The following is a 27,022-nucleotide window of genomic DNA, read 5'->3' as shown; positions in this document are numbered from 1 at the left end:
TAGCCCATTTAAACCTCCCCAAAAAACTTTTCCGACAAATTTCGCCTGCATGTGACCTTGGAACATGAAAACCGTGAGATAAATAAAGTTATGGTGGTAAATGATGCGAAAGTTTTTGGTACTTTTCTTTTATTATTTTTCATTGATAAAGCAAGTACCTGTTAAATATAAAAATATTTAAGCAACCGTTCAACCGTTGCACTCTAAAAATTTAAACGTTCAACCGTTGCACTCTAAAAATTTAAACTTTTAGAAAACAGTGTTTAAATATTTTTATATTTAACAGCACCTTTTATTTTTTCACCTCTGTGTATGTCTTATACTAATAATTGTTTTTTTTTTTTATTTTTATTTTTATTTTAGTTTTCTCGTCCTAACATCCCTGAGCTTCTTTCCTCTTTTCCAACCTAAACTGCTATATGCATGGTTTAAAGAAAAGAGTATCAATTACCAGGAAATAACTTGCTAATGCACTTCCACTTTAAACATGCTTGTAAGATTCTTATCCACCACAGGAGATCAAGCCACTACTTTTTTGAGCTTTTAATCCTTCAAAAGAGCCCTAGATCTACCCCTAGGCAGCTCTATTTATTATTAAATCCAGTTCATAGACCACTTGGTGGTAAGCGTTTTAAACCCCGAGGTGTACGTCTCAAATTTAAGTTGCGCATGTGGAAAAAGTGAGTGAAAACCTAGGGGTGGGCTCCTGAATAAAAGGAGAAGCTATGAAATTTAGGTCACTATTTCTGCTTGGAAACGAAGGTAGATTTTGTTAAAACATAACCATAGATATTAAAAAGCAACCTTAGATTTTGTTAAAACACCATGATATATAGTTTGTTACGAAAATATAACAAACTTACCTGCTTCGTTCATTTTTTTTAAAAATAAATTTAAACTAGGCTTCGAGGTTAGAATCTTGAATATCAAGCATTAAGATATATTTACTATATATATATATATATAGTAAATAACAACTAAATAGAGTAGTACATAAATGCAAATAATCACACTAGGTGATCTATCAAAAAGTAATATATCAATCAGATTTGGTAGTGATCATAGTTTGCAATCCTTCTATATTTGAAAAGATCCTTAATTTTGTTAAGGTGTTTTTCCTTAATGCAGGTAACAGTTGCATAATTTCTAAGAAACAGTTAGTAGAGAAAGAAAAAGTTACTCTAGTAGATGTGAACGTTGAAAGAGTTAAAACAAAATGGTGGCCAAGGGAAACTAAACCCTAAACCATATGGAAATGTGGATATGGTGGTTACCAAACATTTTCTCCAAAAAAGATGAAAAAGACGTGTTCAAAGCACAATTACAAGAGGTGAATTGCTATTGCACTTTTATAGAAGGTCCCTTAGTTGACATGGTTGCCAAATTGTAGTAGATCATTATGTGTACTAAATAATTTGCGTCCCTTTCGCGTGATCAGTTGGTTAATTACATGTCATTCAAACATACCTCTGGCCAAAACCAAAAGAAATGGTTTAAAATTTCTTTTTAGCTAAATTTAAAAAAAAAAATCTGTCAATACTCGTAATTTTTACTTTTCTTTTCTAACTTTAAAAAACCTACATTTTGCCCCCTTAAAATTTTAAAAATATTCTCAAGAGGGTAGAGAGGACAAAATAAACAAATTATCCATACTTTTTTTATAAGAAAAAAATAATCTTTTAATATATTTATGTTATTTTGAAATGTATTTTCGATATAAATTGTAAGAAATGAACGGAATAGCGATGGAACCTGAGGAGTTAAATGCAATAACTTGAAATATTGAAGGGTAAAATATAAGTTTTTAAAAATAAAAAGGGTAAAAAAAAAGAGTATTTATAAGAAAAGCACTAATTTTCCGTACATCGAAGAAGCATCAAAACATGGTCGTCGTTGTAAGTTGTCACTCCGTAACTTTAGTGGGCCGGACTCTGTAGTCCATGCCACACTTTTGTTTTCGAACTTGATTCGAGCTCGGCCCACTTAGTTGGAAGTTTTGGGCCCAGCCCACTTACTCCAATCAGAAGCTCAGTGTTACGGGTCGAGAACACCGTTTCATACTGTGCTTTGCTAATCGGACGGCTTGGAAGCACTTCCTATGTTATCATCAACCGTCCATTACTGATCGAGACGTTAAAGGGTATTTTCGTAATTTCACGCCCCCAGTTGTTCGAGAGCTCGGTTTGGGGGACGGCTAGCTCGTAGCCCTGGGCGACCGAAGGAGCTCACCGCTACGCAAAACCTCTACGAAAAGGTACCAAATCCTCTACGAATTTTTTTTTCTTTTTTTTCTTTTTTTTGGTTGTAGTTTGGATTGCTTGTATTTGTAGCCAAATCTAATTTTGCTTCATTATAATTTTTTTTTGCGCAGAGAATTTTAGGGCTTTTATTCTGTTTATTCGATCTGTTTACCTCGTTTCTTTGATTCTTCGATAATTCGTGCGGTTATATGGAATTGTTGATCTCAAAGAAGTGTAGCGACGATCGGAGAATTCTAGGGTTTTCAATTTGTTTATGTTTTTTTTTCCCCTTCAAAACCCTAATGTTGGATCGCGATAGTTTAGATTGATCCTTTTAATTTGGTGTTTATTTAGTTACCCTAATTTTAATGATTTGTAGCAAAGAATGGATCAGATGGATCTTAACCTAAGGGAGGATGAGGATTCTGCGGTGATGAAGACGATCAAGGGGGCGACCACGGGATTGGCCGCGGGGACGATCTGGGGCACGATCGTCGCCACATGGTACGACGTGCCGCGTGTCGAGAGGAGCGTTGCGCTCCCCGGCCTGATCAGAACCCTGAAGATGTGCGGAAGCTACGGGCTCACGTTCGCCGCCGTAGGAGGGCTCTACATTGGTGTGGAGCAATTGGTGCAGAAGCAGAGGATGAAGAGGGACTTTGTTAATGGTGCAGTCGGTGCCTTTGTTGCTGGAGCAACTGTATATGGATTTAAAGGTACAGGCTATCACTTTGTTAATGCTTAAGTTTTCATCTTGTTTAGGTGTTTTTAGCGAAAACTAGAGACAATTCAATTGATAGAAACTATTGGTGATCATTGCATATGACTTTTCTAGACCATGTATCATCAAGTTCATTACATCTGTTTGTTATCAGGTTATAACTTGGATGATTCTGAAACGAAACTGTAGTAAGAGGTTTTTTTGTGATGTTTCGGTTCCTCTGTATTAACTCGGACATATGAAATGTTGTTATATAATGCCATCTCTTACTTAGTATGCTAGACTAGGTAGGCCAGTTAACTCTTTCGTGATTGCATTTCTTCATAATCATGTTCTATCAATGTACGTACTATCTTTTAGCTCTTGGTTTCTTACAAATTTTTTCTTCTTGTTTCTTCATAATTGTTTGGTGATTGGATATGGGTTCTATCGTCTTGGCACGATATTTTGGTAAGACCTTATATTGGACTGAATAATGTCCATTAAAGATTAAAGAGTATTACATTAAGTAATAAAAGTGTAGAGTTGAAAGACATATTGGGAGTTGAAAGACTGATAGGTGCTGTCTGGATCATGAAATTTCTATTAAGAGGTTTACCTGATCATCGAATTTCTATTCCTTACTATCCTATTTAGACTTAACATGTTATTAGTAATGTTAACGGAAGCGGTCAAATTGTTTTCTTAATTACAAAGGCCTACTTGATCTCTTATAGAGACTGAAAGATAGAAGATCAACAATATGCATGATATATTTAGGTGCAGGTATCTGCGATTAGGAAAGTTTGTATGTCAGTGAGTTGCATTTTCAGTGTCTTTTGGACGCCGTAATTCTACACAAAGAAGCTCAATTTTTTAGCTGAACAGCTGAACTAGCCGCTTAGCTTGTCTATCATATCATTCCATTTTACTGTTTGTTCGGTTACTTTAATAGTTCTGTTTGTACATTTGGTATCAAGAGAAAATAGGTAGTGAAATTTTTTGTGACATTGTGACATTATGCCATTAAGGTTCTACGACTTCCTCTAATTTAGTTACCTTCACATATGGCTAAGTTGGGTATTATTGATCTGTATGTAATGCAAGTCTTGTCCAACTGAGACTTGGGTGCACTTCTACTTTTTTTTTTTTTTCTTTTGTTCCCTTAACCTCTGCATATATTCAAGTTTTGAAATTGTCTAGGCCCTGTTTTGTTTTCTGTGGGATTTGAAGGACTCTTTTTTACAGTTATTTTTCTCCAAGCTACTCTTCCTTTCTTCAGGGCCATAATTTATTTTTCTCAACCTTCTTTCTTAAAGATTTTTGGCATTGTTTCCGTTCTTTCTAGTTTCAACCTGCACGATGGTGGACGAAACTAAAGTTTAATTGTTTTGCCTTATCTGCCTCTTTTGTTTATTTGTTATTATGTCCTATAAATTTGCTCGAGTTCTTGTTTGTATATAGCAGCATATCTTGTATATACTAGTTTTCAGACCTGGGGTATTTATTGAAGAGCCGGTTTCATACGCATAGTGAGTGGGCTAGTTTTTTCAAGGTTCAAATATAACACTTGAGATCTGCATTAACCATGATACGCTAAACTAATTACTAGTTGTTGCGTGCACAAAACCAACTCATCGACAAACATTCTACGTTGCATTCTGAGGTACCTATGGTGTTTCTCTCTACATTTTAATGTCGTTCAAATTTGTAATCTAACTGAGTGGGATACTTAACACAGGAAGGAGCATACAGACTGCCATCTCTGCAGGATCTTGCCTGGCATTTACTTCTGCTGTGTTGGACATTGGGGGCCGCACGACAAGGGTAGACAATGGTAAAGAATACTACCCATACACCACTGAGAAGAGGTCAGCTACTTAGCCACACTGATATGAATGAGCTCATACTCTTGTAACTACCGCCGTGGAGGTGGAGATTTGGCTTTTGAGCCTGTATTCTTTTTTCTTTTTTCTTTTTTCTTTTTTTTACTTTCGCTTGGATGACATCTTTTGTTGTTCCGTGCAAAGGAATCGTGCTTTATCTTTAGCAATCTGTGTTCTATTTTCAGAACTAGGATGATGGAATTGCAGAATAAGTTTTGTTTCCCTCTTGTGGGTAATAAGAAGGGAGCTTGTAACAATTATTTGGCTTTGTTTTGCACTTGTTCCAGATGGGAAGTTTTCCCTCTGCTACCCTTTAATGTTATTTCTAATTACGGTTATTTTTCTAGTAACACAAGCCCAAATCTTTTTTACGCTCTCCCTTTGTTGCAGCGCTAGTTACCTGCAAAGGTTTCAGGGTTTCTATTACTCAATAGTGAATACCTCCCAGGAACACTCTGTCATGTCTCATAGCTCAATCAATTGTAATATATATATATATATATATATATATATATATATAGAGTAGGGCTATAATACTTGTAAAAGTATCATGGGGGTGATACTTGTGTATTTTTAGTCCTTGGATGGAGAGATGTGAGGTTGAGATGATGGTGGTAGGTAGTGGTTGGTGGAATAGTATTTAATTCAAGGGCTATTAATAATCAAAAAGTAGATCCAATGGTTTAAAACCTAATAGCACCGTGATGGTGATATTTGTAAAAGTATCATACTCAACTCTATATATATATATATATGCAACCACGATACGGCTGAGTAGTCTTAGAATATTTCGTTCTAATTCCTGCTCTCCGTATTTGAAGCGTGATTATCTCGAAAATCCAGGTAAAAATTCTATATTACGCGCAAATGGAACGAGTAGACAGCAAAAACTTAGAAGTTTAAAAAAAAAAAGAGAAAAAAAAAAGGAACAAATATTAGTTTCTATTGAGTTGCACCATGTAAAATGGTAATTTATTATTGGGCGTCTCCCTTGCAAGTGGAGGGATCAGGGATGAAGACATTTTGCGCAAGGCCCGGTTACCCGGTATTCGAAACCGCTTAAATGTAACGCAGAAGCAGAGAGACCCAGAGGCCACAGAGCCGAGGCCGGCCGAGTATAAAAACGCAATACTAGCTAGGGCTTGGCAGAGAACACTTTGTCCTTGTTCCCATCAACTATTCTCCGGGGAAAGATGCCGCTGAGGACCACCGACGCCACCGTCTCGGATTTCGAGGAGGCCTTCGGCAAGCTCAAGGCGGAGACCTCGGCCTCGGCCTCGGCCTCGGGCGCCCCGGTGAAGGTCCTGCTGCTGCTCTTCCTGGCCGACAAGGACCCCGCCACCTCCCGCAGCTGGTGCCCCGGTAAAACCATAACATCCCCCTCAACCCAAACACGCCCAACATCATCCCTCTCTTTCTCTCTCTCTCTCTCTCTTCTTCCCGCCCCCCCTAATTTCTCCTGTGAAAAGAAGTAGAAGAAGAAGAAGAAGAAAAAACAAGTATCATATCAGGGTTAGGGTTTCTTCGTGCGCTTAAACTTCGCGTTTATCTAAGTTGATGACAATGAATGAATGCGCTTTCTCGTAGCACCACCACCAGCTCGACAGCAGAGCATTGTACCAATACTAATAGTCGTGAGAAGAAGCTGTGCTCTCTTTGCCTCCCTCATTGTAGATTTTTCTTCTTCTTTTTTTTAAAAAAAAAAAAAAACCAATTCATCGTCTCTGCTGCTGCTCACAAAGGTAAAGAGTTTCTATCTTCAACTCGCAGATTGCAATGTAGCAGAGCCTGTCATCTACGAGAAACTGGAGGCTTCGGAGAGCGACGTGGCGCTCCTGAGAGCGTACGTTGGCGATCGGCCCACGTGGAGGAATCCCAGCCATCCGTGGCGAGTAGACCCTCGGTTCAAGCTCACCGGTGTTCCGACGCTGATAAGGTGGGAGAATGAGGCCATCGCTGGGCGCCTTGAAGACCATGAAGCTCATGTTGCCGACAAGATTGATGCCCTCCTTGCTATCAATTGATCTTTTATATATATATATATATATATATATATATATATATATATATATATATATATATATATATATATATACATATATATTATAATTCTGAACAAGTAACTCGCATTATTATGTTTCAAGAATAATATTCGTTCTCTATGAAACTTCTACCGATAGTACGAGCACCCGTTATGCTTTGAATAAAAGAAAAGATATGGCTTCTTACGGTAGGCATCTTACCTATCTACCTTGCTCTTGGATCTTCAGTGCAAAAAATGCCTTGTGTGTTCCTGTTACTCCTCATATGCTTCATAACACAATCAAAAAATACATTGACATATTATTCCTCATGACGACTCATTCATAGTAATGCCCTTGATGTAGTGTGGAGTGCGCTGAGCTGATGCATGATGTTTGATCAAAGTATGATTGTGGAAGCATGATCTCTAGGTATCTGAACCTTTCTGATTCCATTTTTTTTTTCTTGATTCTTTCTGGACTAGAACAGATAAGAGAAAGGTCTAGTTTACAGCACATCAAAGAGGTGCCAATTGTAGAAGAGACTGAATGAAACTCATATAGAAGGATTGGAACATAATAAGACCATAGTTATACAAATGATAAGTTTTTTGTTCGAATTTGAAGGGCCTAGAGAGGTACCCAATAATAATAATAATAATAATAATAATGATGATGAGTTCGAGCATGAGTAGCCCACATCTGGAACTATCGGACCTCAATAACTCGTCTTATAGGCTCAAATGGAGGCTCAAATGGAGGGTGTCCGTGGTATCCATTCACAAGGGATCCAAAGAACAATTTATAATACCACTGAAAAAAGAAGTTGATTTCCCAACACCGTTGCGGAAGAGGAGGATGGCCCAAATAATAAGTGGATATGTACATTTCATTTATACACTCTGTAAGTTCTTTATTATTATCATAATGAACAAACCTAATTACCACAATAAATAGTCCTAAAGAAGTTGATGCCGACCAAAGCCACTCACCCTACGGCACTACAACTAGCCGCTACATAATATACAGAAACTACAAACCATCATGAAAACTACCATCTAATGAAAATAATAAAAAGGTAAGTAATCATAGTAATACAACCTCATTACAACAAGACTTGGTAGACAGAGATAAAGCACTGTCACCTATCTGATTCTCGAAGCACCTGATGTCGCAAGTGAATAATACATATCTTGCATATCTTCTGGCACCATATATAGACCGTTCGAAATGTAGAAGGCAAGGATGTCCAAAGAAAGGTAGAGGAGTCGGAACTGCTTCTCTTATTCAATTTTATAAGCAGAGGTTACAGATTGTGAGTAAAAGCTTACGGTTCAATCACTTTGTAGACAATAGAGTTGGCGAATATGCCCAGAAGCTGTCAATTGACATAAGAAAAAAATGAACCAGGATCAGTAATTTAGATTTTGCTTCCAGTTTTAACTATAGTTTTAGCGAGCTAACAGCTCTGCAATTATAAGATCAGAAGGAAGAAGGGGAAAAAATAGCATTTTCAAATTTCTACACGCATCACCATCAATATCGCCATGCAAATCCTTTACAAAGAGAAGGTAAGAGAATTACCATACAGCCAGTCTTTAAAATGCATATGAAGAGCGCACAGCAGTTCTCGTTTCTTTTCCTTCTCAAGTTGTACATCCCTTATAACTTGCTGCGTTTCTTGTAGAGTGGAGTGCTGCAACAAATTTCCATTGAATATTTCCAGTGAAAAACTTTGGTACATATAAACTAGAAAGTATACAATTACTATAATTTGCCTACATGCTGAAACATTTAATAAAATGGGCGGCACGATAAATGATAATGAAATTTTGGTTAAGCAATTGGACAGACAGAGAGAATTTGCCGACGTACGCTTTTATTCTGGAATGTTCTATAACTCTCAGGCAATGAAAAAGGATTTTGCTTTGTCGTTTGTGCTGATTCAGTTCCAAACCAGCTAGGAATCTGTACATCAACATGAAGGAATACGAATATAACAGAAACAGCACATTAAAGACATAACTTAAAGATGTCATATATGAGATGCAGAATACCAAGAAGTTTGAGAACTGATCAGGATCGAGACAAGTAGCCGACTCAGCTTGTACGTCAGAAACTCCTGCAGGATGAGAGAGTGGATCATGAGGATCGACCATGCCCAAAACAAGGGGTTCATCCCATCTATTAACAGTTGCATCAATTCCGACTTGAGCCATATGTTCGTCCAATTGCGAGTAATAGGTATTGTATGGTGCCACCTGATCGACCAAAAAATATTAGAAAAAGAAAAACATGTAAATATTATTGAATTGTGATAGACTAGGTGCTCACAAATTCATGGACACCTTAAGAAGAAGAGGAGGAAATTTTTTTGGTTGCGTAACATTGCCTCCTTTTTACAAGCTTAATAAATAAGTTACTAAAGAATCCATTGCAGATACAATTGCTAAGTTGTAATTCCTTCTCCTCCAAGCATGAGCACTAATGCCTGAAGAATTCACATAGCTTGCTGTACACAACAGAAGGCAGTCTGCGTAAACTAGACTGCAAAACTATTTAAGTATTGCCTCTTATTATAGCCAAAAATGCACAAACTGCATCATTACCCTACTCTAATTTCAGTAATCATTACCTCCTACTAAGATACTACTGGTAGGTACCAAGTAAGACATGTTTAGGCTATTCTAATGTGAGAACATCTGGAAACGTAGAAACATGCATCCTTGATCCTACTTGTTATACTGGTTACAAAAGCAAACTCTACATTGATAAGAGATGTGGAGCATAGTTAATGAAGCAAAAACTTACTTTTAATTTATGATTGTCCCCTAGAATAAGAGGTTGTTCATTGACGCCCAAGTAAAACACACACTCCCGACAATTTGCAATACATATCCGTCTTGTAACAGAAATAACTTGTACCCTCTCACAGTGCTCCACTCTCAAAGCCTGCATAAGAATGAGCAAAGAGCCACTAAATTTACAGTACTACAACAAAAAACATATGAATGTCTATTCTTCATTAGCAAGAGCCAATGGCTCTCCTTTTTTGCTTTTTAAAGTGAACTACAGAGCAAACTTTACCATAAGATAATATTCTATAAAGACGACCCTTTTTGGCTCAGTTATTTTGGCAAATGTAAAGTCAAAGTCCAACATTTATTTTTGCCCACCCATGTATGTAGAAACACTAAAGAGATTACAAAACTAAAACAAGCATTGACTTGAAAAGTTGAGGGACAAGTCTACACCAAGAATGCAGCATAGTATACACATGATGCAACAGAGATTCACAAAATAAAATCAAGAATTTCAGCTATGCCAAATAAAGTAATGGCTCAATATAAAGGTCCCCACGTGATGATCCATAAGACAAAAAAACTGATGGAAAGGTGGTAAAATGGTTTCTTTCCAAAAAAACAAAGAGAGAGAGAGAGAGAGAGAGAGAGAGAGAGAGAGAGAGAGAGAGAGCACTGAAGAAATAAGACAGAGCAGATATATGTATAAAAAAGGGCACGTACCTTACCAACAGCTCCGACAACTATAGTTGCATCTGAACATCCATAAACTGTAGCATACCTAAGAGGTGCTAATGTGTAGATTATCGAGTCATGGCAATTCAACACCTGCAGTGAGATAGCTATATGTGACATGATGGGAAAGTAACTCCAAGTGTCCGTTAAGACTCAAAAGACAGTAGTAGTGGAAAATAAAAAACAGTACGATACCAGTCATAGATGAGATGACACAGTTGTGAACTGACCGATATCTCTAAACCTTAATTTTTTAGAGAGTGGTGTTTTTAACAAACATTTTGTATTCAACACTCCCCTCGCATATCAGCTTGAAACTCTTTTAAAGGAACAAGATGCATAATTTGCGCCAAAAAGGATCGAGGTTTTCTTAGTTAACTGCTAGATAGCACTGATAGAATTTGAACTAGTATCTCTTAACTCTGATACCATGCAAAACAATCTGTTTCTCTAAAAGCTTAAGATGTTAGAGAAAATGATTGCATCACAATAGACACATGGTAGAATATAGAATCCAAAAGAAACTCGCCTCCTATCACATTTAATACTTCTAGCTTTACCTTAATAGAATCACCCTTAATATCATGTGCCTGCTTGACGACAGAAGTTTTATAGAAACCTTCAACAAACACCTGACTTCGAGAGTACGCAACATTATTCTGTAATCCTGTAGAATTCACAGAGGCATCAGCCATAGGCACATCCTGATCCGCAGGTCTCACTAAACCATTATCTTTTACTATTTCTGTCTCAGCAGCATGCTCCAGTGAAGCAGATATATGTTGTAAAAGCCAGTCATGAACTTGGGCGGCTGGGACAGGAACATCTGGCATCTCTGGATCTGAATTAGCAAAAAAGGGAGCTGCCTGGCTCAAGCTTACTCCTTCGGAGCCCTTCTCAGCAACTTGAATGAGGAATTCAAGGTGTTCAAAATTTTGGGCCGTTAAAACCTATTATGAGCAATTTAAACAAGAAACAGAAATAAGATGCAAAACCTTGACATTAGAATATGCACTTTAAAGACTAAAAACTGTTGCTATGTAAAGGAAATATTAAGTGCAAGGAGTACGATATTTGGCATATTCCAATTCTACATCAACAAAATGCTGAAATCTATAATAGACCAGATTAACCAGAGGTGAGAGAGGAATACAGCATCCTTAAATAACTCACCAAAGATTCATCGCCCTCATATTCCACGGAATCTGCCAAAAGTGCAAGAATGTTGCCCAGATGCTTTTGTAAATACGACAATTGGTGCGTCTCCTCATCAGCTTGTGAAGGTATAAAACGACGGGTACTACTGCGTAGCAGCTGCAACATGTCGACAAAAACAATCCCAGGGTGATTAAAATTATAAAGAGGTGGATCTAATTATCCATGCAGTACGTAAAATAAATATCCTCCACATTTAATATTTTTCAGGAAATGCCGTGAAGACTAAATCTCTCATTTTCGCTTTTGACAGGAAATATCTAAAGTCTAACCCTCAAAATAAAGAAATTTACCATTTGTCTGATTCGGTTAAATTTGTGAATGAAGTACCAAATAGTAGCACTGGTGCAATGCTACCAAATCAAATGAACAAATCTTCCTTCCATTTTGCAAATCGAAAACCCTTTCTACTACAGCCACAGCCAGAATCAGTTGCACCTTAATAGCCAAACCAACTTTAGGGCATAGTTCAAATGATCTAATATTATTTCACTTAAAACCTTTTTTTGTTTACTTGTTCTGCAACCTATAGAAGCACCTTTACTAAAGATAAATCATAACCCTAGCATTCTCCTCCCCTCTGCTTAGTAATACTTTGACCCACTCCACACAACCTCGCCCTCCACGCGTTAACACACCAATCTCCAGCTAAGGACATCAAATCGGTCAGTTAGATGCGTCTCTCAGTAGCATTAGTACACAAATGTAGGATGATCGGGCATGAAAAGAAGAGGCGATACCTGAACAGGGGAGAGGGCGGAGAGGTGGGCGTCGAAGGCGGAGGTGGAGGGCCATACGTCGGCGACGGCGGTGGGGTCCTTGTGAGCCTTGGGGAGGAGGCGCTTGTAGGATTGCACGTAGAGGAAGAGGAGGAGGTCGTGGACATCGGCGGCGGCGGCGGCAGCGGCGCCGGGATCGGAGGGGAGTACGGCGGCGAGGGTTTGGAGGGCGAGGCGGGCGTGGTCGAGGGAGATGTCGAGGGCGTCGGCGAAGGCGGGGGCGTCGACGAGGTGGGGGAATGGGGTGGGCCTGCGGAGGAGCGTGGCCTTGAGGGAGGCTAGGGTTAGGGTTCCGTCGGAGAAGATGAGCTTGGGGATGGGGAGGAGGCCGTGCTCGAAGGTCTCGCGGCGAGGGCGAAGGAGGAGGTGGAGAGGGGCGGAGGAGGTGGAGGAGGGGTGCGGTAGCGGTGGTTCCGCGTCCATGTTTGTTTGTTCCATGGATGAAGGAGATCGCAGAGAGTGGGGTGGGGGATTGATCGGGAGCGAGGACGAGAGTGTGAGGCGCAGCAGCGAGGAGGATCGACCTCTGGAAAGAGAAACTATTGCGTGGACCGAGTGCGTATTTACTTCTGTGCAACTTCAATCCATCCACCCTCTATCTCATCCTGGACTTTTATCCCCACCGTCCAATTAAATGTATGGATAATCAAATGAGATTCAATAGTTGGTTTTTTTTTTTTTTTCTTTCTACCTTTTTAAAAATTAAAATTCAATATCCTAAAAATATTCAAAAAGTATTTTTCAGTCTCCTCTTTATTTGTGGTATAAAATTGCAATAGTAACCGCCGCAATAGAAACATATTTAAAATATTAAGCTTGATACTTTTGGAAACACATTAATAGAAGTTTAGCGTCTTTATAGTTGATGAATTGACAAAAAGCTAGTGGTTTAGGCTAGTTTGTTTGTAAATCGGTGAATATTATTACTCTTAAGCAATACATAATCTAAGCTAATTAAACATTTTACTATTTTTCATATTTTATGATTATACTTCATACTTTCTGTTAATCAACTGCATCACATATTAGTAAACAAAACTTTTTAACTATTAGATGCTTTTCGAAAACAAAAAAACAAATAAAATATTAATGCTTCCGATAATGCTCTAAAAATGTACTCGATTTGCTTCCAAGGTAATAAGCTAGATAGTAGTGCATTAAAGGGACGGTGATTGAATTACACTGTCATTGTCCTCTCACCAATAACCAAAACCATATTATTACTACAATTAAAGCTATTTATCTGCAGGAGCTCAAACTACGTACGGAGACAAGCAAACTCGACTCAGCTTATTCACTCTGTCACGGCTCCGGGCCAGTGCAGCAGTGCTTCAGCGATCAAGGGTGGTGGGGGCACGAAGCAATGTCGACCGGAGCGAACTCGAAGAACCCGGCGGCAAAGATCGCTTTCGCGGCAGCTCCGCCTGCTGCGGCGTTTGTCTCAAACTTGAGCGGGAAGCCCGTGGCAGCCCCTTCGCCATCCGCGTAAACCGGAATGCTGCACCCTTGAAACGGCGAGGACACGAGGAAAAGCCGACAATTGCGCGCCATTGCGCTTGTCACCTTTGTCGTTTGAATCTTAAAGTACCCTCTCACATCGGTCGTAGCCGCTATCAACAAAGCCGCATTCTTGCGACCACCGTTGTTGCATCGCAGCTGAGCGACCGCACCTGCAGCAATAATGGAAAGCCAGAGTGAGAAGGATTGAAGGTGAGATATCAAATGGTCGTATCGCTGCATCACAGCCAGGATAATTTTTTAGCCCATCTATCTTCTTTCTCTCTTCGTATCCTTCTCTCGTCTTATTCTATCTAATCTAATTACATGTTTAAATAGTCGGAGAGAGAAGAGGGAGAGACCAGGGAGAGGCGAGGCGTCGAGGGACTTGACATAGCCGGGGAGCTGGCACATCTTGCAGTAGACGACGCCTTGGACGGTGATGCTGTTTGCCGGGGTTCGCCTTACGGCAGCGACGAAGAGCCTGGAAGGGAAGGAAACGGAGCAGAGAAAGAGGACCAGAAGCTGTATCCGAGCCATATTTCGCTGCTCAATGAGTATTTTCTTTAATCTATCAGGAAACAGAGAGTGAGAGTTGGGAGTAGCCAGCGAGTGGGGCTTGATTCATTTATAGGGGCTCAGCAACAAGTAAATATATTGCCACGGTACTACCATTAAATGTAGCCCTGAAGAACGAACGTGCATTTCATGGTAAATTTACAGAGGTAAAATTTGAAAAAGAGGACACATTGGTGCACACATTGAAAAAAGGACCGACCGTCCCTAGAACAAGTGGCAAAGGACTTAATGGTTGGTACCCGAAATCCAAATTCGAATTCTAGTTGATTTATATTTTTAGTTAAGTTTATTTCTAAATAAAATAAACGAAGCGAGTAACGTGTTACCTATCTGTCAAAAAAAAAAAAAAATGAAAAAAAGAACACATTGGTGCACACTATGCGAAGCATCATACAGTTTCCTAACTGATTCAAATTAAGCCTTTACTAATTTCTTTGTTAATTTTGTTAGAGTGACATTTGTGTCGGCCGAGCTAATGGTAATTGAGAGACTTGTTGCTTCTAACCTTATGCTTCTATTAAAAAAATTGTAGCGGAATGAGGTGAAACTTAGAGGCACATAGTTGCGTAAATTAAGCTTTCTCCAAGGATCAACCATTGGTATCTAGCATCGTGTGCATCTTAGGACATGCGATTGATTATTTATAGTGCGAGAGAAAAGGACAAGCTTAAGCCAAAGAACAGAGGTCCAGAGTGGGTAATTTATCTTATCAGAGGCTAATCTTTGTGCTGGTCGGTGCACAGGATTTTAGATACATTGATATTTAAACTAATATATCTCCTTATTTAACTTAAATAAAGAAATGATCCCCTTAATTATGACGGAGTTAGTAACATAAGAAGTTCAACCGGAATCTTAATTCCTCATGTGCATTGGTGCTCCTCACGTGACTTGATTGTCGCATTGTCGGATGTTTTGCATGGATTTGTTTCTCCGATCCGATCAGGAAGGAGCTATCAAATTATTATTAACCATGAATCTTTTCTTTATTAATGTTAATTTGAATCATGTTCTTGAAGCTTCATGTTACCTCGCACAAATCGCAATCGTGCGTACAAAACAAGCTCGATATATATATATATATATATATATATATATATATATTTTAAAGAAGTAACTTCAAGATCAAGCTCTCCAACTTAGAAAATTATGTAGCAAATAAAATAACATAGGTTCCTACTGTACTATGCCAGATGTAACTACTGCACTACTGCTGCTTCTACACAATGGCCAGGAAAAGACCAAGTCCAGGCCCATTTAAAAATGCCTAGGACAAGAGATATAGTTAGTGGGCCAACAAATTAACAGGCCCGGGCTGAAGAGGGCTTCTTTATATGGGCCCTCCTGTTGCATAGTCCCACAGATGAGATGTGGGCCCGGCCCATAACGCAGAGGTAATAGATATTGTGTATATCTAGCCATTAACTACCATGTTAACGTTAATTTAGGTCAAATTTGGATGCATGTACACATCTTTATGTAGCGCATCATCATTTTTATTACGCCAGGACAACGTAGTGATAAAAAGAAAAGTAATTAGTATGATTAGATGTTCTAGTTATTTTATTAGAATAAGATAAATTATTTTATAGGTAGAATGTATTGTTCAAAAAAATAATAATAATTTGTACTAAATCAAAAGAATGGGTGATTACTTTTTTTAACATCCAAATTGACTCGCTGTTGAGAGACATACTGTGATAAGTTGTACAAGTTAGCGAGCTGTAACACAAATATTGGCAAACATAATAATTTATCATATGAAATAATTAGGAGTGGTAATCTTTTGTAAAAACAGCATTACTCAAAAAAGTGTTCGTGTGATCGCTGTTACTAATCATCCACGGGGTGCAAAATAGCTGGTTCTAATCAAATGGCTAATTAAATTGGCTAATTGGTCGAACCCGGGCTCCAGCTCGGTCGACTGGTTCGGCCCCTAATTAACGCAGAACCAAACGGAGAAGTAGGCCCGCTAAGCCTTTAAGCCATCGTTTTGACTCATGTTTACGGGTCATTTGGCCTTGTTCATCATTTTGGACCATAAAAGCCCAAATCAATCCCACATGAAGTAGCCCAAGTCTAACCAAACCCAACCCGCATATCCGGATCGGATCCAGTGCACTCAAAGTTCATCAGCGTACGAATCTCCACGCGAAACAAACGGCCGATAAACCCTAACGAACCAAGTAGGGTTTGCCGTCTCCTCTATATTAACTCCTTTCTCTTCCGCGTCTGCGTCCTCTCTCACCCGCCTCCGCTACGTTTCCAAGGTTTCCCCGTGCTCGAGAGGGAGAGCAATGGCGGCGAAGAAGGCTAGGGTTGGGAGCCGCAACCCCGATCTCGTCCGCGGGATCGGCAAGTTCTCGAGGTCGAAGATGTACCACAAGCGCGGGATCTGGGCCATCAAGGCCAAGCACGGCGGCGCCTTCCCCCGCCACGAGCCCAAGGCGGCGCCGGCCACGGCGGAGGTGAAGCCCCCCAAGTTCTACCCCGCCGACGACGTTAAGAAGCCCCTCGCCAACCGTAGAAAGCCCAAGCCCACCAAGCTCAGGTGCTCCCACCTTCAGTTTCGCCTCTGTTTTGGTGGATTTGATCTCTTAGGGTTTCGTACTCTCTCTTTTGGATCTAGGTTTCTTTTTGATCTTTGTGTTGGTAATTGGTGTTTTTCTGTCCTTTGTTTGGATGTGGGAAATAGGGCGAGCATTACCCCGGGGACAGTGTTGATTTTGCTTGCGGGGAGGTTTATGGGAAAGAGGGTCGTCTTCTTGAAGCAGCTTCCATCGGGATTGCTTCTCGTTACTGGTGAGAATGCTTGCAATTATTCGGTAATGTGAAATTTAGAGCTATGCAAGACCATTTGTAATGACTCTTGAAAAAAAAAAGTTACCTTTCTGATTTTATAATGGGGCACTATGCTCTCAGAAAACATTTCGTGAAATGGTGCTTAGATTTAAATGTCTACAACCTTTTTAACATTTGATATCGTTCGAGCCTTTTGTGTTGCATGTTAATTGCACTGTGTGGGACTGGTTAACCATTAAAGGCCTGTTTGGATACCTTGTGCTGCATATTGTGTTCTGGTTACTTAAGGACAGTTTGCTAGCTGGTTGTTGAGAAGTAGCAAAAGATTTGTAGCTACTTAGTTAGCTACATAATTGGAGTCAGAATTCACGCTTGATAATTGGTAGAGACTAAAGGATAATTATCAGAATGGTTGACGGAGTTGTTCATTCAAATTTTCCCATCTATCCTTTAATCTGAAAAGAATTGAAGAATTTAATGCATGTTCTGTTAAGATAAGCCAGAGTCTTATCTGATAATCAGTTTGGTTAGGTGCGTCTAATCTGTTGTTTCCATAAACTGTTGCAGTATCCTATATCTTGATTCATGTGCTAGGAGATAAATTGGCTACATAGCCGTAAAATGGTCAGATGATGTTTGTTTTTCATATTCTAATTTTGCAAGCTTGAAAAATGTAGTGTTTACCATCTCAGAATAGTCTTACATATCCACATTGGCACTTTTTGACTGCCGTAGTCATAGGTACTGTCTACGTGTCATGAAGGAGAGTTATGGGCAGCTGCTTTTGCAATCTCAGATTTACCTGCTTTGGTTATTCTACATTTTTTAGATTAATTGGTAAAAACGACATTAGGTGGTGTCCCCAGGCATGTTATATCAGTTTCTTTGTTTCCAGTATAAATTGTTGCGTTTCAGTTTAATTTTACTGTTTGTACTTTTATAGCGTTAGTGTTGGGTTTGTTCTGAACCTTAGTTCTCCAGTTTCTCAACCTCTTCAGTTAACTTATCATGTAGTACATTGGTTTTATAAAGTTTATACTTCATCACAATCAATGTAGCCTTCTTATCATTTAAAGTATGGTGGAACTGAAGAAGAACACTGTAAATTGATGTTTCTGTGCATATGATGGTGTTAGCAACTGCGAGATGATTGTTATCTACAGTAGCATAACTCCTCTCTTGCAAGATGGAATTGGTTATTCTGGTAGTGTTTGATTCCAGAATGCAGTGTATTTGCATGCTAGTCTCATTCACTCTGGGAAACCTGTATTGCTTTGATACTGTATTGTTCTCGTTTGGAGCTCTGAGATGGTATCTCTATTCTATGATTTGTAAGGCATTTTGCAAAAGCATTAAATCTGTTGCTAGAATCTAACAATTAACTTTGACAATTTCTATCGACTGCAGGGCCATTCAAAGTCAATGGTGTTCCTCTCCGCCGCGTGAACCAGGCTTATGTTATCGGGACATCCACGAAGGTTGATATTTCTGGCGTCGATGTTGCGAAGTTTGATGACAAATACTTCGCCAAGGAGAAAAAGAAGAAGACCAAGAAGACCGAGGGCGAATTTTTTGAGACAGAGAAAGAGGTAATTCACTAGTAGTAATAAATAGTAACTGCTATATTTTGCAGCTATATCCTTAATCACAGGTTCATCATTTCGGGATTAAGATGGCGTGGCTGAAAAGTTCGTTTTAGCAAAAAGTTAAGAATGCTTATAAAGTGCTATGAGCTATAGTGAATGTCTTGACGTAAATTTCCCGTGCTCTTTTATTCCAGAGTCAAGAATGTGAAAACAATTAGTGGTGACTAGTTTAGGGATGAATAGTTAATCGAATTCTTACAAATATTTGAATATTGTACAGCCGATTCATTGTTTTTGTGACATTTCGTCTGCAGAGGTGTGAGTGAATAATTTGGAGGAAACTTTGATAAATATAAAATTTTGTCAGTTTTGTATTGTATACCATGATGTTTGTCTACAAAGGAAAACATGAGCTAATCCTGTTTCCTTTTTTGTCTTAAATGCAGGAAACCAAGTCGCTTCCTCAGGAGAAGAAAGATGACCAGAAGACTGTGGATGCCCAGTTGATCAAGGCCGTTGAAGCTGTCCCTGACTTGAAAGCCTACTTATCTGCTAGGTTCTCTCTCAGGTCAGGCATGAAACCCCATGAGCTTGTCTTCTAGAATCTGATCTATTTGCTCTCTCTGGAGTTTGCTGGAGCTTTACTCTAGGTGATTTAATTTCAATTTTGAAATTTGAGTAGGTGAACATTCTCTCTCTCTCTCTCTCTCTCTCTCTCTCTCTCTCTCTCTGTGTGCACTTGTTAAATCAGGGATGAAGTTCATATACTTAAATTTTATTTGGTGGTTCTGCTATCTAGTAAAAGAACGAACTGGTTCGGTTTTCCTGCGTCCTAAGTTGTTGTGATTGGTGGAGCAGTCTTTTTTTGGCATTAGTTTGAGAGCACGTGGTAATTTGTCTGATACTCTAGGTTTGTTGCACGGTTTCAATTTTTATTTACTTACTGCTTTTGGATGCTAAATTCAAGTTCTCAAGCGTTTTGAAGGGTGGGTGTTTTTTTTTTCTTTTTAATGAGGCTTCCTTTTATATATTATATATATCCGTCTGTGGATGTATAGGTATATTTTAGGCCTGCTTGCGATTATAGGCGTTTGAATTGACTTGTAGTTTACTTTTTACTCAAAAATAAGTTTGGTTTGGTGAGAGTAAAAATATTGATATTATTATCAATTAAGACCCTTTTGAATATTCTATAAAACATAACATAGCTAAATTATGCTATACTCATAGAAAAGCTTATTTTTTGGAGCATAGTTAGCCTATGTGTTGATAATAGAGTAAAATAATAATCCATTACAGAGCGAAAAAATCATGATTTGTGGGCTCTTTCAATTTCTGAATTTTAAATTTAAGTTTTTAAATTTTAAAAATTTAAAATTATACTATTAAATTTTAAAATTTAAAATATAAACATATATTTTAATTTAAATTAAAAAATTTAAAAACTAATATTTAAAATTTGAAACTTTAAATTTTAAAATTCAAATGTCAAATTACAAAATCTAAATTTAGATTTTAAATTTAAAAATTTTAAATTTAGTTTGTAAGTTTTAATTTTTACTATTTTAATTGTGAGATATCTTGTAAAATTGTTTGATGTGCATTCCAACAATTTAAAAATGAATCCTGAAAATTTTTATAATTGCAGGATTTTTTATTCTGCTCAGGTTAAAATCACAGAATATAAACATCATATTGTTTTTTTAAATTGTGCTTCTAAAGTTGCCATAGTATAATGCTTGGGAGATTCAAGTCTAGTTACAGTCTAGTCATATAGTCTAGATTTTAGACTGTTTTATAATAAATAGGTAGTGCGTCCAATTTGCAGAAAATTTATTTTTTGAGAATTAAGTCTATGGCAACCCATCAAATTTTTCCGGTATTTTCTGCGGAATCTCAACTTTACTCATCCATATACAAGTTCAATTCTTTCTATTTGGCTTTAAAAAAAAAAGAAGAGCCAAACCACTGAAATCTACCGCTCTTCTAGGACTCCCCACCAAAACAGGCTTTATTGGAATCGTGGTAGATGATATCTCAGCTCTTAGGAATATTTCGCTTTTCCTTCATGTTGAAAATTAGATCATTGAGCAGCCTCTTTTCCGTCACGTAGACATTGTAAAGTAATTTAGCATCTCTGGCTACTATTTTATATTGGAAACAAGAATTTTGCTGCTTTGATTGTCCATCAATCAAAAGAAAGTGCTTAAGTGGAGAATCTCCCTTTCACTACTAATTAAGCATATCCGTCAATGGCCTGCTAACGTGTCTTTACCTGCTCTGTTTCCTTCCGTCCTTCTGGTTAACCGTCATTGTGATATCACAATTCTAATGGTTTGCTGGAATAGTAATTTATCAGATCATGCTTGGATTATTCTGTCTTGAGGTAGTAACTGTCTTTTGAACCTTTTTTCTACAGCGTTTCCTCCGACCAAACGTCGGGAGCTATTTGTTCTCTGATCACTAGCCAAATGCGTAGGACATATGCCTTCGATTTTTAGGCCAATTAACGTAAACAGCGCCTTCTTTCCTCTGCAATCCTAAACCTGAACGAGCTTATGAAAATCCTATGTATGTATTAACATAACTCTAATAAGCGACCGGCTAAAACCAAATACAACTCAAATCCGAGCAATTTAAAACCTGAGCTCCGAAATGTTGCAGACTGAAAACTCTGAAACCTGGAACAGTTATTTTGAACTAGGGACCTTAAAGGAGTGTAAAATGGTAATAAAAAAAAAGGGGGAAGCTACCTTGGGGATTTGATATGTTAATAGGAATACTAATATGAAATAACACCATCAACTTATTCACCTCATCTCTGAAGTAATACATAGTTCCCTCCCTCAACAAGCCATTCTTCTACACACGGAACAGGAGAACTCTAAAATAAAAGAGGAGGAGAAAACAAACATGATAAGAGTGTAATCACGCGACAACGCACACCAAAAACCAATGGTATAACTTGATTAAGAGATAACCCAAGATCACGTTACTTAATCACGTTATACTTCCCCTGTGTACGTATTGCCTTTCTCCGGCCATTCGGTTCGCCTCTCAGAGCATGCTATCGATCCTGGATGGTAGCCGTTTGAAGAAATTACTGGGCACGGACGGCAACTTGCTCCGGAACCTGGGGTGGCGGAGCACGTAGAGCCCCGCGACGAGCGCCACCACCCGGAACGGGGTCACGTAGAGCACCACTGCGGCCACGAGGCAGAACATTATAAACAGCGCCGTCGCCCGCGGGTCCCTCCAGCTGAGCAGCGACTGCGTGCGCTCCCCCTGCGTCGCCAGATCCCCCGCCACCGTCTGTATCCTCCCCGCGACGCTCCGCAGCCGGTCGTACCTCATCCGCACCAGGTCGTGCGGTCTCGACGTCGGAAACGTGTCGAACTCCTCGTCCAGCTCGTCAGGGTGGATGGCCTCCGCCCACGACAGCTTCGTGTCCATGTGCGGCGGGTACCGCGGCCGCCATCGGTAGTTCCGCAGCCCGATCATGAACATGTAGAGGAACACCGTGGGAAGGATCAGCTCCGGGTAGCTGAGGAGAATTACGAAGAGCACGTGGACGAGGACGGTCGTGATCGGGTTCTGCCACCGGCACACGCTGTCGAACCAGCGGCAGGCGCCGACCGCGCCCGAGAAGAGCGACACGATCCGGAAGAAGTTGGCCTTGCTCCGCCGCATGCTCCACATGTGCGAGTCCACGTCGAGCATGTACTGGAGGCTGTCGACCTGGCTCACGGTGAAGGGGTGGATGTAGTGCATCTTGGGGAGCAGCGGGTGGCCGTAGAGGTAGATCACGCTCGCGAGCGACAGGCACGTGAACCGCACGGCCAGCTGGAGCTCGCCCATCTTCTTCACCCCCGACGGCTGCAGCGCGATCAGCGGGTACGAATGCGTGTATATCCGATCCATTTCCAAGGTCGAGAGCCGGATCCTCACTTTGCCGATTCTCGAATCCTTCGCCTGTGCCGCGGCGCCGTTGCTGTTGCCGCCGCCGCTGTTGCCGAGATGGCAGTTGTCGAACACGCCGAGCGTGATCACGGTGCAGGGGTCGTAGACCTCCCAGGTGTACTGCTCGTTCCACTTCGGGCTGAACGAGCTGACGACGGTGCGCGTGCGCACCCATTTCTGGCCGTACTTGGCGACGCAGTACGCGTCGGTGGTGCCGCGGCTGTCTTTGGCCTTCATCGGCATCAGCCCCTGCGCGCTGAGAATGCCGACTTCCAGCACGCCGATCGGCGGCTTCCACAGCTGGCGCGCCGTGGGGCGCGTGTCGCTGATGTACATTGTCGACTCGTCCATCACGTGGTAGGCTCCTTCCAGGCACACCCGGAGGTGGACACGGCTCGCGAACCGGAGCTCCTTCCGATGGTTTCCCTCGAGCACCGCAAAGCCGAAGCGCTCCAGGTTGAACCAGCGAGAGTGGACCGGGCGGTGGTCTAAACGCTTCTCGAACAGCGTCAGCGGCAGCGCAGCCCGGCCCAGCACCTCGTCCTTGGTGGCCGACACCCGGTCCTCCACCGTCAGCACCAGCTGTTCGTCGAAAGGTTCCGCGGCGACGAACACCAGGTCCTCGTTCCACATGGGACTCAGCCCCGGCCTCATCGGGCACGGCTTCGTCTTCAGCACCTGGTTGCAGCAGCAGAAACAATTAATTAAGCTCACATGCATGCATGCATACAGTATGATGAATATATTTAACAAGCGAAACAATGTTAGCAGATATTTGCTTGCTTAGAAATTTTTTGGATCTTCTATTGAACTTTTAGCTAAATTCATCAGCCTAATTGAATGAAATAGTAGCATATTACTTTTTTCTCTCAGCAAATAAACAACAACAGCAACAACAGCTACTGAAGCAATGTAACCTACCTGGTTGCCGACTTGAGCCTTCACGAACACCTCCGGCAGCCGGCCCTTCTCGTTGGGCTCGACGTCCTGCGCCTCGATCACGTTCACCCGGAGGTACCACAGCTTCGGCGACACGTACACCTTGGACCGGATACTATACACGCCCTCCCCTTGCACCGACGCCGCGTCGGCGTGCCATGCATCCGGGAACGCCTCGTCGGCCTGCGTCCCGATCCACACCGCCAGCATGATCTCCCCCCTCACCTTAAACCCCTCCCCGCGGCGGTCCTCGAGCCGGTACCACTGAGGCGCCAGCGGGCTATCTGGGGGGACGCGCGTCGGGACCTCGTTCAAATCGAACACCACCTTACCGACGTACTCATCTCTCGTGACCATCTCCTTATCCTTCACGAACACTTCAAGAACCGTGGACTGGATCCTCTCTTTCGAGAACGCAAACACCTGGTTCCATTCCGGGTTCATCCTCTTTTCGTAGTGTCTGGTGGTTCCTTTGTAGTTTCCGAGCTTTGCCTCCACGTAAGGGTCGCAGCTCCCGGTAATGGGGTTCGCGGGGAGGTCCTTCGCCTTCACGACGCGCACGTACAAGTAGTACATCTGTTCGACGAGGTCGTAGGTGCTCGTGAACTTGTCGCCGGTGCCGAGGCCCATCCAGCCGCCTCCGGACCCGCGAACGTGGCCGCCTCCGATCGGCCACCGCTCCCCGAGCTGAGGCTTCGTGTCCTTGAGCTTGTACTCCTCTGCGCGGCTCGGCTGAGCCTGGCCGAAGTGGACCTGTTGGTACGCCATGACGGGCACCACGGGGACCGTCGCCGGAGTCTGCTGCTCTACAGATTTTCCGGGCTGGGACGAGACCTGTTGCTTGTTTATGTGGTGCGTCGTCTCTACTTTTATCACTTCCTCTGCTTCTTCTTCTCCTTCTTCCTTTTCTTCTTTCTTAGGCGGCGTTGGCGCTTGAGCAACTATAGTACTTGGTTCCTTTTCTTCTTCAGAGCCTGCAACACCACAATTCGAAGAGACCTTCGACTTCTCAGCAGAAGCTGAACCAGGCGGAGGAGATTTCGGTTCGGGGGAGACGTAAACCTTCAACGCGATCTCGCCTTTAACCGGAGAGAAGAACCACTTCCTCTCTAGTGGGAACAGATGAACAATCTCCTCCCCCTGCTTCACTATATTCGACCCGAGGATCCGCACCCTGCCGAGAAAACCGTGGCCCGGAAACCCCTTCCTCTCGTGGTAGACGCTCACCTCAATCTGCCGCTTCGAAAGGTCGGCAGCAGTACCCTCCGGGTCGTCGTCGAGAAAGAATGAGATCTTCTCGTTCCACGCAGGGTTGAGATCTTTAGGAACAGTTCTTGTTCTCGTAATCTGGTTACCGAAGTCGACTTCCGCGAACGCGCTCGACGAGCCCTCCCCGTCCTTGGGCATAAGATCATGGGCTTCTACTACTTCTACCACCAACTTCATAGCTCATTCTCCGCGGCGGGCGCCAATTCTTCTTCAAGGAAGAGGAGTGGCGCGCTTAAAACCAATTTAAGCTTTAACCGCAGTTCGGAAGCAAAGTGATCACATAAAGATTCATGTACTGGGCAAATGAAAGGGATTGTAAATGATGGGTGGCTTCATGTTGCAGGAGCTAAGAAGAGTTGTTTCATTGAGAAGCTGTGTCAAATCGTGAACATGAATACGATCGACTCTTTTATATCTGTAACAGCTCAAATCGTGTTTAAAAAGATGAGAGGGTGGAGGGAATAAAGTTGCGGTGGTAATGGGTTGGCGAGGGTGCATGACCTTAATGCGTCATGGAGAAGACACACTGTTCCACTGATTCCAAAAGTTACCCGGGATAAATCAATCTTTTTTACCGTCTGGTAATTTATTGTCTTTTGATAATATAATTATTAGTCTTGTTAAATCAGTGGAGTTGCAACACTTAAGTTTGCGAGCCATCCACTCTCAATTTTTTTTAAAAAAAGAGAGAAAGAGAAAAGATTTGCTTTTACGTTTAGGAATCGACTAAAATGCATGGTGTGGAAGGGTGTGAAGGAAGAGTTACATGTCTTTAAAGGTTGATCTTTGGATGTGATCCCCACGCCTATCTTTTTCTTCATTTCACAGGTATGGCATTGCGAAAAAGCAAACGAAGGGGCTAAATTAAAAGAGTAAAGCTTAAGTGGTTTGAAAAGTAAAAGCTAAACCCAGAAGCTTTTTTAGGGACATGGTGGGCTTCACCCAAAGATGCCCTGCTTCAAGCTTTATTCTTAGTTTGAATTAAATAGTACCCTTGATCGTCTCGCTAAGGCTTTATTTATCTGAGCATTACTACGAGGCAACTTCTCCCTTTTTCCAGAGCTTCTATTCAAATATACTTCGCTGCAGTAGAGCGCTTTTCCCAACTACGATTGCTTAAAGTGCTGCCAGATTCCAGTGCTCAGGAACTTCCAAGTAACTCCAGGTGAAAAGAAAACCTGTTTCCACGGTGAAAAGTATGTATCACTACGAAAACACAATTGGGTAACAAAATAAATTTTAAGATAAAATTGAGCGTAGAACAGCTTACTGTCTAAATCAAGAGTTAAACTTGCATTGGTTGATTATGAATGCATAATTATATATTAAAAGAGAGAATTTTTCCTTTCCAGCTGACAAGGATCTAAGAGTTCTAAGCTGGAATTTATTATGCGCACCATCATAAACTATACAAAGCTTTTGATTCCCAGTAATCGTTGGCCTACAATGATGCCATATTCTTGCGGCATTTAGCGTGGGGTAAGCCCACCTATTACAGTAATCATAGCAGGAGGAAATTGTGGTGAAATTTATGTCTAATAGTCTTTACCGGTGAATGCTCATATTCTCCGTTATCTTAATTTGCTACAATGCACATTAGGCAAATCCCTCTACTGGAAAGATCTGTAACTTGTAATCTGCCTATCACAGAGTTACTTGAAGTTTAGCTAATCAATTGCATTTACTTGAACCAAATACGCTAATACCATGAGAGATTAAGACAAATCCATTACCACGCATACACACAAAAAAAGAACTCTGTAAGTATAAATCTAATTGAAGAACATGTAGCAACTAACCTCCCATCCCATGACCCCAAAGATTTCTACTCATGCAATCTCATGGCCTTTAACGTCCCTGTAAGGCCTTCAGCTGCCTGATAATGCCGCTAGAATCCTGAGATTAGGTTGGAAAAATACAAGAACCTTCTCTTGAACAATACTTGAACAGTGTGATAAAGGACAATGAGCCTTGCACATGAGTAAGCCAGTAACTGCACTACAAATAGAGGCG

The 27,022-nt window shown here is 41.0% G+C and overlaps 6 protein-coding genes across 6 annotated transcripts; 3 read left to right on the top strand and 3 right to left on the bottom strand.

Annotated features, from left to right (window-relative positions):
* LOC109711589 (outer envelope pore protein 16-3, chloroplastic/mitochondrial-like) lies at nt 2,116-5,176 on the top strand. The gene is made up of 3 exons (XM_020234727.1): nt 2,116-2,254; nt 2,620-2,956; nt 4,682-5,176. Exons 2-3 carry the CDS (start codon nt 2,626-2,628, stop codon nt 4,822-4,824), a joined length of 474 nt encoding a protein of 157 aa, XP_020090316.1. The 5' UTR covers nt 2,116-2,254; nt 2,620-2,625; the 3' UTR covers nt 4,825-5,176.
* On the top strand, nt 6,118-7,125 carry LOC109711587 (thioredoxin-like protein Clot; the record flags this gene model as incomplete). Its single annotated transcript, XM_020234725.1, is given in 2 exon segments — nt 6,118-6,188; nt 6,597-7,125. Coding segments are annotated over 2 exon segments (325 nt in total), but the record flags the coding sequence as incomplete, so codon positions are not given.
* LOC109711584 (TBCC domain-containing protein 1-like) lies at nt 7,714-12,918 on the bottom strand. The gene is made up of 9 exons (XM_020234722.1): nt 12,339-12,918; nt 11,557-11,697; nt 10,944-11,333; nt 10,372-10,476; nt 9,659-9,799; nt 8,905-9,108; nt 8,723-8,815; nt 8,432-8,543; nt 7,714-8,225 (listed from the first exon to the last, which is right to left on the bottom strand). Exons 1-9 carry the CDS (start codon nt 12,813-12,815, stop codon nt 8,182-8,184), a joined length of 1,707 nt encoding a protein of 568 aa, XP_020090311.1. The 5' UTR covers nt 12,816-12,918; the 3' UTR covers nt 7,714-8,181.
* LOC109711588 (pistil-specific extensin-like protein) lies at nt 13,501-14,453 on the bottom strand. The gene is made up of 2 exons (XM_020234726.1): nt 14,237-14,453; nt 13,501-14,047 (listed from the first exon to the last, which is right to left on the bottom strand). Exons 1-2 carry the CDS (start codon nt 14,412-14,414, stop codon nt 13,716-13,718), a joined length of 510 nt encoding a protein of 169 aa, XP_020090315.1. The 5' UTR covers nt 14,415-14,453; the 3' UTR covers nt 13,501-13,715.
* Nucleotides 16,677-19,743, top strand: LOC109711586 (60S ribosomal protein L6-like). The gene is made up of 4 exons (XM_020234724.1): nt 16,677-17,004; nt 17,149-17,255; nt 18,663-18,844; nt 19,288-19,743. The coding sequence occupies exons 1-4, from the start codon at nt 16,751-16,753 to the stop codon at nt 19,441-19,443; spliced, it is 699 nt and encodes a 232-aa protein (XP_020090313.1). The 5' UTR covers nt 16,677-16,750; the 3' UTR covers nt 19,444-19,743.
* On the bottom strand, nt 21,625-26,940 carry LOC109711583 (FT-interacting protein 1-like). Its single transcript, XM_020234720.1, has 3 exons — nt 26,809-26,940; nt 23,723-26,187; nt 21,625-23,479 (listed from the first exon to the last, which is right to left on the bottom strand). The coding sequence occupies exons 2-3, from the start codon at nt 25,184-25,186 to the stop codon at nt 21,899-21,901; spliced, it is 3,045 nt and encodes a 1,014-aa protein (XP_020090309.1). The 5' UTR covers nt 25,187-26,187; nt 26,809-26,940; the 3' UTR covers nt 21,625-21,898.

This window comes from Ananas comosus, linkage group 6, assembly GCF_001540865.1.
Source record: "Ananas comosus cultivar F153 linkage group 6, ASM154086v1, whole genome shotgun sequence".
Classification (NCBI taxonomy): Eukaryota; Viridiplantae; Streptophyta; class Magnoliopsida; order Poales; family Bromeliaceae; genus Ananas; species Ananas comosus.
This window is presented reverse-complemented; position numbering and strand designations above follow the sequence as displayed.